The sequence below is a fragment of the Limulus polyphemus genome, unplaced genomic scaffold, assembly GCF_000517525.1.
Source record: "Limulus polyphemus unplaced genomic scaffold, Limulus_polyphemus-2.1.2 Scaffold1786, whole genome shotgun sequence".
Classification (NCBI taxonomy): domain Eukaryota; kingdom Metazoa; phylum Arthropoda; class Merostomata; order Xiphosura; family Limulidae; genus Limulus; species Limulus polyphemus.
The window spans coordinates 177863-191641 of NW_013667396.1; the positions used below are offsets into that span (position 1 = coordinate 177863).

At 33.0% G+C, this 13779-nt stretch overlaps 1 protein-coding gene across 1 annotated transcript in view; it reads left to right on the forward strand.

The window, feature by feature from the left end:
- The window catches only part of LOC106464930 (run domain Beclin-1-interacting and cysteine-rich domain-containing protein-like), an 80589-nt gene that overhangs the window by 26008 nt on the left and 40802 nt on the right, over nt 1-13779 (forward strand). The window contains 5 exon segments of the mRNA XM_022392743.1: nt 1386-2477; nt 2480-2651; nt 7164-7279; nt 11245-11409; nt 11968-12016. Coding sequence (XP_022248451.1) covers nt 1386-2477; nt 2480-2651; nt 7164-7279; nt 11245-11409; nt 11968-12016 — 1594 coding nt within the window.

Sequence of the window (13779 nt, forward strand, 5' to 3'; positions counted from 1 at the left end):
TGCGGAGTGGTCCCATCCTGAGCACAGTTGTTCCGTGTTTTCCCCATAATTCTAAGGGCAACTGGAATTTTCCTTGCCCACTCAGTTGGGAAATGAGCAAGAATGTTCATAATTCCAGATTGGATAAGTTCTGTTCCTTTGGTTGAGTATGGCATACAGGATTGAGTCAGTGTCGAAAAAGTGATAACATTATGTGAATAAGATGCTTATATACAGTTCCACTATATATAATTAATGTAGGTGGAGAGTGTCATGAGGCAAATATTTCCAATGTCAATTAAATGGGGTATAAAAGACTGGAGCAAGCGAGAAAAAATTGGACCAGTGCTTAAATGGACAAAAGAAGAAACCCTGGCAGTCGAGTAATAGCTGTAGTGTGAGAGGAGGTAGGTATTGTTGGGAATACACTTTCGACTTAAGAAAATGTTAATTTACATAGGACTGTTTAATTAATAGTTACTCTGCTACCAATAATTGAATCATAATTTATCATTGATTGATTATGCATAACCAACAATCGAACATTGTTTGAGGCCAATTCTAACCACAAACAGCTACAAGGTTTTGGAATTTTTAAATCAATAAAATAAAAGTACAAGTTTGGAGTTTTATTTCTGATGGTTCTTTAATGTAGTCATTTTGCTGTCTGACATGTTTTTTATATATTAATTTAATCGGGTATAATCTTTCGTGTAAAACATTTTAAAATTAATTTTTCAGTAATACTTTTAAATGTCATATAATGATTACAAATTGTACCCATTATTAGTTTAAACAATTAAAAAAAAATTCAGCCCTTTCATATTATTAGCATTTACCTGTAGGTGTAGCCACATGATATTAAGTAATTTAAAGGTTCAATTATAATTTTATATGCCCCATCATATATTTATAAGTATTGCTTATTTTTAAGTTTTCTAATGTTTGTGTATCAAAATTTGTATATTTAAAAGTGTTGTATGCATTATTTTTACATTTTGTTCATTTTAGATTATATTCTGTTTATGTATTTTATGTTCCTCCAAGTTCTCTCAAAAAGAAAAAGTAAATATGAAGTGTCTGTAGAATTCAGTGTACTTGAAAAGTAGACACACACTTCTAGTTGTTCACATCAGTGAGCATATTAACAGCTTTAGCATTCCTAAGTTTGTTGAACTTAGTAATAATGTATACAGGTGTGTTTCAATGATTTCATAGTTTGACTCATTCTGTCCTTCTGTGTGAGAGTAGTCTGGGAGGAGTATACAATCATTGTTATATTAGACAAGTTCTTTTGGAATTATTTTAAAACAGGCATACTAATAATTTAAATATAATTAACTAATTATTATAGTTGTATGTTTTTAAAACTTTTTGCTAAAATGTTCTTGTCTAATATTTTAAAGCTGGTTAGATTTGGAAGTAGCAAGCTTAGAGAGAAACTGAAAAAAAGACAAATAGTAAGAAGTTATTCATGTATAGAAGACCTCTATGAACTGAAAGGCAATTGGAGGACTTCGTGTGTTATTGATAAAGAAGACATCAAACAGCCGCTTGAGGATAAAATTGTCAGTTTGAGAAAAAAACAGCAAAGTTCTTTGAAAGTCAAATCACCAAATGGAAAAATGGAAAAAAACATCTACAGCCAAATTAGGAAAGCGCTTAGTATGTCGTACCCCACAGGAAAGAAAGGTGTGACAACAATAGCCAAAAAAAGATGTGCCAAAAAGCATCAGATGAAGAAACATAGATGGAAAACAAGTGCACAAAGGCTTAAAGGAAAGAATTTGGAAAAAGATGGTGCTGATAGTTCTTCCTCTTCCACTTGTGAATTTTTAGGAATTATGAAATGTAAATCTCAGCCTAAATACCATTCAAAAAGAAAGAGAACAAAAAGTGCGGGACCTCGTCTTCAGTTTGCATCCGAATTAGAAAATATTGATTTTCCTAAATGGCCATTAGTAAGGACTTGGAGTTGTTCAAGCACTAATCATCAGTTGTTTAGAAATCCAATCTTTAAAGATGTTTATTCTTTTCATGACTCATCAAGTGCATGGCCATTAAGGAAACAGTGTTCAGTAACAGCATCGAGCCTTAGCCTACCTACATTTTATGGAAGTCAAGTAACTACTAGTAAAGACATTTTAAGAAGGTCAGTTAGTGACAGCATTGTTTCTATGTCTGATTTTTTTGTTTGGCAGACTACAACTTCTATAAGAAATTTAGAAAATGATATAAGTCTACAAATAATTGCTAAATCTGATGTTGATGAAAGTGAGACTTCTGATTCTTTAAAAGAATCTGTTACATTAGTTAAAGAATCTTCCTTGTGCTACATATCAAAAGAAATGCCTAACCAAGGAAACTGCCCAACACATAATAAAGTTGAAGGAGGAAGTAGCAGAACTGTGTCAGTTTCAGTGGAAGAGCAGACTGATAAAAAAATTGGAACAATGTTCCTAAATCATTATGTAATAGCCCTTCTAAACTTCATGTGAAAAAGCAACATTTTAGGTCAAAATCAGATGTCTGTGAAACTGTCAGTACACAACCAACCAATATGTATGCTGACATCACAGATGGAACGTCTCAGACTTCATCCTCTCTCTCATCATCATTGCCATCTGAGTTTGTGAGGAAAACCAATAGGAGAAAAAGTTTCTTAGAAGAAGGTAAGAGTTTTTCTGATTGTTTAGCAAAATAACTTAAAAATAGTTTAGTAACATTGGGATACTCTCACATACATTTTATGTAATTCTTTTCAACTAGTATGAAACCTTGTTTTGTATACATATGTATATATTTTGAGTTATCTCCAAAATATCTGTTTGCAAAAAATAAATAATACAAGAGAATACCCTAACACCCTTGTTTTGCTGAGTGTGAGCTTTTTGCGAAGGGAAATTAAGAATGTGTTCAAAAGATAAAAAAACTTTACATTTGGAAACAACTTGAAATTTTGTAGCATTATATGTACCTAACATTTTAACAAATACAAAATTATTTGGTATTTTGTAAAATTTTCTTAATGCTAAGTTTTATTTTTGTAATATAAAATAAAACAGTTTTGTGATAGTATTATAAAAAACTTGTTGCCTTTGAGTGCATTTTTATTTTATTGTATGATGCAGGAAGTACTTACACGTTTACATGACCTAATAGAATTGAATAGTGATTTCAATTCAAAAGACAGTATAATGTAGTTAAAATTCTGTGGAATAACAAATAGAAATATGATGCTGCATAACTAAATTGCTGTTCTTGCAAGCTAGCATTACTATTATTTCTCTTTTTATTTTTCAACGATATGAAGTTGGCAGTTTGATCAAATCTATATCAGTGTCCAGGATATTACAGTAAATGCTGTCCAGATCAGATGATACTTGTCTTTATTTAAGGATAGGCTTGATATACTGATTGAGAATGATGGAAAGCTTTTGGTGAAATTTAGTTTAAGAACAAGCTAGTTTTTTAAACATAATTATTTTGAATGTATTGTGTTTTTAATCACTCTGAAAGTGTCAGTATTTTGAGATTATAATAGAAATTTTCGTAAATCTTTTATTCTTGTACAGGTTTACATGTAACTGTTATGTACAGTATATAGGGGTTGTAAATTTAATGTAGTTGTTGATCATGTTTTAACCTTTAGTTTAATATGTGTATGTTACATATTGGTTTTTAAAAAATAATAGAATTACGTTATTAAATATTATCTCAATTCTGACTTGTCAATAACTTGTATACAATTGATAAAAATTGCTCTTAAGAAACTTAATCAACATTACAGTTTGTTCATACATTTTGGTAATTTAAAATGCATCTGAACCACTGTTGCATCTCAGTTAGCCTGAGGATCCTTGTTTAAAACTGTACAATTTGTGGAATTTGATAATCAGTTAATAGTTAGATTCATTAATTAATTACATTCAACTAGTGGATTATTCTTATATGAAATGTGGATAGTAGGAATAGTTGAAAATAGTAATAATCAGAAACACTAATTTCACTTATTTGGTTAGTTATCATGAGTCAAGACCCTAATCGATTGAGTTGAAAAACCTTGAATAATTACAAAATCATAATGACAATATCCAACAGTAATAATCAGAAACACTAATTTCACTTATTTGGTTAGTTATCATGAGTCAAGACCCTAATCGATTGAGTTGAAAAACCTTGAATAATTACAAAATCATAATGACAATATGATAATGACTATCCAACAGTAATAATCAGGAACATTAATTTTGATTAGTTTATTTTCATTATATTAATAAATGTAATTGTGATTAATTGATTAAATAATGTGACACTAACTCAATATTATCTATGCTTAATCGAGTTCATTGCCTAACTCTAGCCCCATTATTTTGTGAAAGACCTTGTCGATACTGAATATAGCAGATATGATGTGATTGGCATATTGTTATACATTTTACTCTGCTTTCAATTATAAATTCTTAGAATTGTATACATATATATATATATATACCTTTATCATTAACTTGCCATAACAAAAAAATGACATTGTTTCAAGCCATTCTAGTTTGCAAATTAATAAACTTCCCAACATGTATCTATAATTTTTCTTGAAATATATTTATTTTATGTATTTAGGGATTTTTTTCATTTTAAAATGAAAAGCAAAATGGTTAGAGAACATTTCAACCACAAAAACTACATTTTGCCAGAGATTCTCAAAACCACTAATATTTTTTAAATGCCACCTGGGCATCAAAATCTTTACAAACCTGAAGAGAATTATGGGTGCTAATGTTAAGTGTTGATTTATCACCAAGTTTTTATTTTTTTTTCTCCTCAACAGAATAGGCATTTGCAACAAATACCTGAGATTATCTACTATTTTATTTTGTTAGTTTTTTGTTTGGAAGCTTTACTTGATTGGGAAAATATATGTATTGGCTGATCTAAGCTGTCATGATCAAGGCTGCATATGAGCACATCATGATTTATTATATATCTAAGCCTAAATTTATTGCTTGTATTTTGTAAATCTCTAGAGCTATACATTAATTGGAAGCTGCACTTATGCTGTAGCAATGATACTAAAAGCATTATATGACTTCGAACTCTAACTTTCAGTATTGCCAAGACCTGTATCTATGTCTTTTGGTAGGCAGTTGGGCACTTGCATTGTTTTATTGCTACTAATATTAGTCTAGTTCTTGGCCTGGATGTACTATAAGGCAAGTAATAATAATTATGTGTAATATACATGTACATTACCTTTTTCTATACGGCCAACATGGATTCAAATTCTGGTTTGACAGTGGTTGGTTTGACTACCTAAATCAACCAAATGATTTACAAGTTAGTAGAAAGTATTAAGAAAAACTGCCTTTGCAGTGGTTTTGGATCACAAAATCAGTAAGTTTTCATTTATGTCAAGAGTAAACTCCCCCTGATACTGCTGTAAATATCACTGTTTTATGTAATATGAGATTATCAGTATGATAATTTTGGTATCATTTGGGCTTATACTTTTAAATTTGTACATGCAAGATATGATTCTTAGGAGCATTTTGCACATTGCTATGAAATCAGAACTTAAAAAGCATTTTCTCAATTTATGAAGCTAATTCTGTATAACAAACTGACTATAAAGTACATAATGTTCATAAATCATCACAAGAAAAATTTAAATATGTAATAATTATAATGCACTGATTTGGGTTCCTTTGTTGTTTTTTTTGTAATATTATTGGTTGTAATCACATTAATAGTTCACAAGGTTTGGTCAGCTTAGGAGATCTAGGTTAGTCCTAAATTCACACTGAGCTAAGAACTTAGAATAATCTTTTTGTAGTGTAAAAGTTAATATTCTGTTTTATCTTTATACTTAATTTTATTAACAGTATTGATTAGAATGTTTAATATATCTAATTTAACTACTTTTTGTTTATTTTTTATTATTGTTTTTCATTTGTAAATTAACATACGTATTTTGGATTAACCTAAATATTCTAAGCTCGCTGAACCTCATGAGATATTATTGGGATTACAACCAAATTTTTTTTTTAATAGCAAGGGTACTCAGTTGATGAAACAACACATTCTAATCTTCATAAATAAGAACATAAATATATTTAATTAGCTAGTTATTATCAATACAAGGTTGAATTTTAGTTTGCTCTTAGTACATAATTTGCTCTAATTGGAAGTTAATATTAAGTAATAATACTATAATATTCAAAACTATTTTAAAAGATTATAATCAGTAATATTAATGAAGCTAACTGTACATAAAATGAAATGTGTCATTACTTACAAAACATAGAAAGCAGTTGTGTGTGTGCCAAAGATCCACATATTATTGGAACACAAAATGTGAATGTAAGTGTTTGAGTATTTTTCAGTTGTGCACATTCCATACAAAAAACTGACAAAAATACTAAAAAGGCCAAAAATCATTAAAAAAGAACAATACTATTTATCTATCTGTAGAATTACACTAATATTCTGGTGCTGACTCTTTAGAAAAGTTAAACCTTAATGTTTATCAAATTTAGACTGCTTTAAGCCAGTTGTATCTCATGCAATACCCATGTTATTGAATTTGATTTATACTATATAGTATATGTAGTATCATCTACAGTATGGATAATCAGATGAATTCAGTGTCTTATATAATTTATTTTCAACACTTCTGAGTACTCATTAATTATGTAAGTTTAAATTTAGAATCAGTTCTCTTCAATCCTATTAGTAATTGTCTATAAAAGTGGTGATAAATGGAATAAGAAATTTCTGATATTTGTGTTGGTACAAGTGTATTTTTGCAACTACAAAAATGATTTAACCTTACTATATCTTTAGTGAACACTGGACTTCAATATCAGTCCATTTCTCCACAAAACACAAAGGTCGATAACTATTATCTTTTGGCTGTTACGGTTACTAATATTTCTTTAAATCCAAGTAACTTGGAAGAATGGTTACATGTTGATTTATGATTGCACTTGAACCCTTTTGTTTTCTGTTGTAACTCTAAGGTTAAATTGTTTTTACTGAAATAACTTGTGTATTAAAACTACTTCAGAGAGATGTTCGCATTAATATTTGTATTCAATTTGTTTTTCTTCCAACAAGCTCTTATTGTACAAGTTTCAAGTCAAGTTTTGTATAACAATGCATATCTGTGCAAATTATTTTTTCTTCAGGTGGCCGCATTGTCACACCAAAAACAGAATGCTTCTTTCCACAGCCACAGAAAGGTCAAAGTTTAAAGGGATTTTTGTCTTCCCAGGATTTTAATGCTTGTGCTGAAATGGACAAGGTATGATGTAAAAATAAAATGATATTCAATACAGTAAGAGTCACCTGGTGTACTAAATTATAAAATAGTTATCATTATTATTTGCATGTATTGATTATAAAAGTCTAATAAGTAACTTGTAATCTTATATCACTATCTAGTTTTATCCTTTGTTTTGGCTGCTAATCTATTGCTATTTGCAGAGAAATCATAAACAATTACTAATTAATAATAAGACTTAGATGACCTTATAGACTACTAATCCAGACAATGACTAATATTTGATTGCCACAACCTTACCCTAAGAAACAAATTATAAATGTTTACAGTAAAACACTTATAAGTTAACTGAAAAGGTTTTGCATTGGAATGAATGCTTAGTGTTTATATGTTCTGCTTCTGTTAATTGTTTTTGAATTGTTAATTAAACAGAGCTATTACTTTTTGAAAAACTAAATTATGCATTACAAATGCTTTCTTTCATTCTGAAGAAATGTTTTTAATGAGAGTTTTGAATCAGTCTTAGGTCTACATCAGACACATCTGAATAGAACAGGGATGAAGATAAAAACGAACAATGAAACAAACACTCACTCATTTATTTAAACAAATATGGCGATCATGTATACACCAACTATTACATAGGTTACATAACAAAAATGAACAAAATATTAGAAAACTTTCTGTAAATGTGATACAAAAAAATTAGTTCCAAAACACACTTACCTCCTCTCACACTACAGCTATTACTCGACTGCCAGGGTTTCTTCCTTTGCCCATCTAAGCATTGGTCTGATTTTGTTCTTGCTTGCTCCAGTCTTTTACACCCCACTTAAATGCTCTTGATGATATTTGTTTTAAGACAATCTCCTCAATGCGCTCCCCTATATCCTGGTACTGTACATAAGCACCTCATTCAGATAATGTTATCACATTTATTACGACAAAGCATTCACTAATGGGTTTCTCTGTACTATGATCATTGGGTTTAAGATGCTTTGAGCATTTTTTGAGTTACCTAGTTGATTTTCATACAAGAAAAAATTTGTTTATCAAGCTTATTAAATCTTTCTTGGGACTACTCCTATCATATATCACCCTACCAGCTTGCCATATTTCATGGGTGATGACTTTGGTGGCAGATCAGTTATCTTGGCCCAAACAGATTCTCCCAACAGAATAGATGCTGCATCACGAGGTTTTTCTTGGATTGGCTTTAATTTTGAAACACTGATGATTGGTGGGTTTGCCACTCATTGGAACACCCAACTATTGGCAATTTGGTCTCCAGTACATCACCTTCTGGCTTTGGCAATAGATGCATTCAGTCGGGACAGGATGGAATTACAACTCAAGGCCTTCCCTCCAATTCGTGTGTTACTCAAGGTACTAGTTATAATTCATTCCAACCCATTGTCAGGTCCTGTTGTTAGCACCCTGGTTTATGCTTCTGCAATACCTTCAGGAGTGCCTACCTCTTCCACTTCCTCTTTGGTCATCTCTGTGGAGGCAACCATGATCTGACATTGTACACCCAGCTATCCAGAAGCTCAAGCTTCAGGCAAAGAGACTATGCAATCTTTCACCTCGCATCTGAGTTTAATTTCTAAGGTTGCCACGTATCTGTCTCATTCTTTGCTTAATCCTGCGATGAACATTTATCAACAGAAATGGCACACATATCAACAATGGTGTATTGAGAGGATGTTGAACCCACTTTGATCAGAAGTGCCAACCATAACTCGTTTTTTAACCTGGCACTTTGGCAAGGGTTTTGCATCTTCCATAATCACCCTGTATAAGGTGGCCGTATTGACTACCATTCGATACTTGAGACAAAAATTCTTTGAGTCCCCAGTATTCTCCGATTTCCTCAGGTCACTTTGGGTATTTTGTCCCAAACGAGCATTCAAGTTACCTAACTGGTATTTTATGTTACATTACATGCCCTTTCATCGATTTATCTGATCACTATTTTTCACTTCTATAACCAAACAGATTTTGATCATTTGTTATGTTCAGTGAGGGTCTTGAAGGATTTGTTTCCTGCACTAATGCCTTTAGAGATGCTAGACAATGACTTTTTATTCATTGGGGTCATTCCATTTCCCAATATTTATGCCTGGTTACATTGACGAGGTGGTTATGAAATTGATCCATATCGCTTATATTGGGCTCTCTTTGAAGGTGAGAAATCTTCTGCAAGTCACATTTAATCAGATTCTTCACATTTCTATGTTCTTAGCAGCTCGGTTGAATTTCCCGCTAGAGGACACTGTGTGAGCTGGTAGGTGGACCTCCCCCAATACTTTTATCTCACATTATTTATATGTAATATTTAAATAACAAGGTAATTTCAAACGTGAATTTTTTCTCTCTTATCACACTTTTAACATCAGCTCACCGGTGCTGGATTTCTTATTTAGTTCAGGTGCCAAGTTCTTTATGGCTAATGTTTCTTTTAATCTTAGCTACTGCTCATTTTCAGCCTTTCTGATAATTTGGAACTGTTCAATTTCTACAAAATTAAATTCATGTATTTTTCTTTATATTGGAAAATGTTTGAGAATTCTGCATACCTTGACACACTATGTTCTTTAACTCGATCACTAAGCCTCCTCACTGTCGACCCTATATACACACTATCACAAACAGAACACTGATATTTGTAGATGACATGTGATCGGTCTGCTTTGCAAGTTCTGTCTTTGAATACAAAATAGTTCCTTATTCTGTATACTGGTTTAAGTACCACATGTAGTTCAACTTGTGGGTACACATTTCAAAGAAGTTCTTTATATTTTTCTTGATTTTCAAAGCATGTGTCTAAGTAAATGGTAGTATCATATACACAATCTTTTTTAGAACATTATCTTTCTCTTCCATAGGGGTGGCTGCTTTGTTCATATAATCGTTGATAACTCATGTTAAAACTTTTATTGGGAAATCATTCAAACACAAGTAATTTTTTTATGTTTTTCACTTCATTTTTAAACACTTCAACATTACTACATAGTTTATGAGCTCGATATACAAGAATTTTAATTATTTATGTGATCTGACAGTATCTTCATTTGAAGGTTTTCGACTACTCCCTGTAGCTATCTTAACCAGTTCCACTAGATTATACAGAAGGATGGGTATTTTTATTGCTATGCTTGTCTCTACTTTACCTTTCAGGGTTCCTTACCTCACTTTCACAGGATCCCGCTCTGTGGCGAGTGTTGCCCAGGAGGTGTGCTTTAATTAAACCAATTCTGCACTAGTATATACCTTAACTAAATTGAAACAGGCTCTGTAGAAATGCGGTGTTCCATTAAACCACCTAGGAGCTCACCAGCTGGTATTACCATAGTATACTGGACCACTACTCATGGACTATCATGAGTAAAACTAAAGAGGATCCCGCCCATCCCTGCTGGTCATTGAATTGAATAAATTGGGGTTGGTTTGCTTTTGAAAATCGAGAGCACTGTTTTCAGGACTCCTGAGTGCTCATTACCCCCAGATTCTACTAGTGGAGCTAGGTAGTCCTTACCACACCCAATTTCTAGTCACTCTGGTGGTGGACAGAGGCTTTTCCTACAGAGTGTTAGAGTGAATTTCCTTCACTCTTGGAGAAGAGGGCAAAGTTGGGGGCCCTACTACCTAGGTCCCTGGTTGTTTTTTTCCAAAATGTTGGTAGTAGAGGCACCAGCCTACATGGGACTCTACTCATAGTACCGGCTCAGATTTGACCTTCAGCTATCTGATTGTGCTTCAAAGAAATAACCCATAGGAGGATCTTCACATGGCACACCATTGATTGTGGAAATATTGTTGTGAGGCTTAGGCCTTATTTTCTTGTATCATACGCACATTTTTTTATAGCCTTGATAGAGTTTATTGGCTGTAGTTAGTAAGTTGCTAATGTAATGTATTGGCTTTAGGTTGTAACTTTTAATCTTTGTTAAAAAATGAGGGATTAATTACTTTGTTTTATGCAGGAAAATGCACATTTCTGCATATCTGAAGCATTAATTGGAGCCATAGAGCAAATGAAATGCAATCAAATGCTGCAAAAAGCTGAAGAAGAAGCTAATGATAGTGATGAAGAGATACAAAACCTCAAACAGCGAATTAGGATAAGAAGACGAGAAAGACAACAAGAAGTATAAGCATTAATTGGTTAAACATTTGTTACTCTGAATCATTAAAAATTTACTGTTGGTGCATAAATATTTTCCTATATGTCATTCTTGATATTGATACATATATTTTTATTTTTAGTATTATGCTTCATTTATACAAAACTATTGGTTTTCAAGCCTGCTTTAAACATTATTTTTATAAATTTACTAATTTCCTTCCAGTGTATCACTATCACAAAATCTATTATAAATGTAATTGATATGTGTAGTGTAATCCTCTACTGTGTAGAAGTTTAAAGAGTTTCCTATGCTGTGTTACAAGTAGGCATAACTGTTGACATTTAAACAAAAAAATGAAAGATTGGACATTTATGTCAAGCTAATAGTCTACTTAGTGTCCTTTTGTCAAAGCAGTTTTTTTTCATTCTAGTGATGTAGAATAGGCATTTAAATATTGAAGTCATATAATGATAAAATAAATATTTAATGTATTCTTTTGTAACCTTTTTATAGTGAGTTATTTTGCAAATAATCTAGAGATGTTTGGTCACAAAGTTTTTGTTTTCTTTATTGAAACAGAAAGAAAGATTCAGGGGTCTTACACTACTTAGTGATGGGAAAACAGACAGTAAGTACACCAGTTTCAAATTTTGTCCAAATTTATGCCACTTCTTTAATGACTCATTTTATGTATAGAAACAACATTTTATGAATTTCAGAATAATAAATAGTACTGTTAACCTCAAAAATGGCATTCCAAACATAATTACCTCTGCTTCCACTTATAGCTATTGCTCTAATTTTTTCTCGCTTGCTCCAGTCTTTTATACCCCACTCAATTGCCCTTGGCAATATTTGTCTTGTGATACTCTCCATCTATGTCAGTGTGCCCTCTATCCTGGTACTGTATATCAGAACCTGATTCAGATAACTTGATCACTTTTTTTTGACAAATCATTTAGACACGGGTTTCTCTAAAAAAAGTGCTGCAATAGATAATGTCTGTAGTTTCAATTTTTGCTTCACCTAGTTGATCTTCATACCTTAAATTATACTTAATAATTCTAAAAAAAAATCCTTTTGTTTCATATGCACAGAAGCTAATCAAACCTCCCCTATTTCAACTCTGCTATCTAGCCTCTCTCAACAGTCCGGGGGGGGGGGGGGGGGGGGATCAGTCTCAGTTGAGGCTGTCCATATATTTGGTCCAGGGGTATCTCCTCTCTGGGAGGTTCTGAGGTAACTTTTGCCAATGATCCAGGACATTCTGGAAATAATTTGGACTTGCTTTTTCTGTGCCCTTCTTTACTAGGTCGGTTTCTCACATGGCCAATTTGGATCAGCTGCCTCCTGATCCCTTTCTTCAGTTAATCAATTCAGTTTGTGAGGTTTCCCTGATTGCCTTTGAGTCTACTCCTTCCTTGATGGTGGAAAGGTCTGAGGGAGACTACTTAGTTTTTCCTCCTTCACTTGATATTGCAGCAGTTCATGCTGGGAGGTTTGCCACTCAGTTACATGACGGGATAGCTATACCTTGTCCACCACATTTGTTGGAACAGCATGCTTTGGCTTACCACCGCCAGGAGGACATATATTTAGATTCCCAAAGACTTGATTTTCTTTTGGACTTGTGAGGTTCCAGATTGGAGCCTGTGATCACTTTGAGCAGATCACAATTTTATCGGAATCGTTTGACCCTCATTACTGTTCTGAGATATTTATCTTCCCTCCAAATTTTGTCAGAAGTCTTTCAGCATTCCCCACATCAGTTTGATGATGAATTGGGTCCTTTGCTGACTTCTACCTTTTTAAGATTGTCAGCTCTGCTCTTTCTTTGGTTTCTTGGCATGTATTGGGTAGAGATGCCTTGTTGGTGGGAGTTCATGTACCTGTTGCCACCCTTCATGAGTTATGTGAGGCTTCTTTTCTTTGTCTTTTGATGTCTGCGGGCATTCTAGAAGTGTTGGAATTATGGATTGGTGTCGCCTATTTGCATTCTTTCTTGTTGTCATTGGCCTCTCAAGGTTCTTTGTCTCCTGCTGGAAGTCATGGCATGACTGCTCATCATGTGTCCCGATCCCTGGCTTCAGCTCCTCGATCTGTTGGTACTCAGAATAGATTCTGTCCTTATTTTAGAGGCTCCTCTACTCAGGTAAACTGTCACCAGTGGGGTATGTGGGAACGAGGCTACAACATTTTCTGGACATCTGAAATTCCTTCACCACAGATCCATGGGTACAACAGGTTCTAGTGTTGGGGATGGTCATACATTTCACATCTCCACCTCTATTATCATCACAACCTGTGGTGCTTCCACTCCAAACAGATCCATGGAGTGTGGATCTTCATTCCAGGGCTATCAGAGTGTTGTTGGTCAAGGGGGTGGTAGAG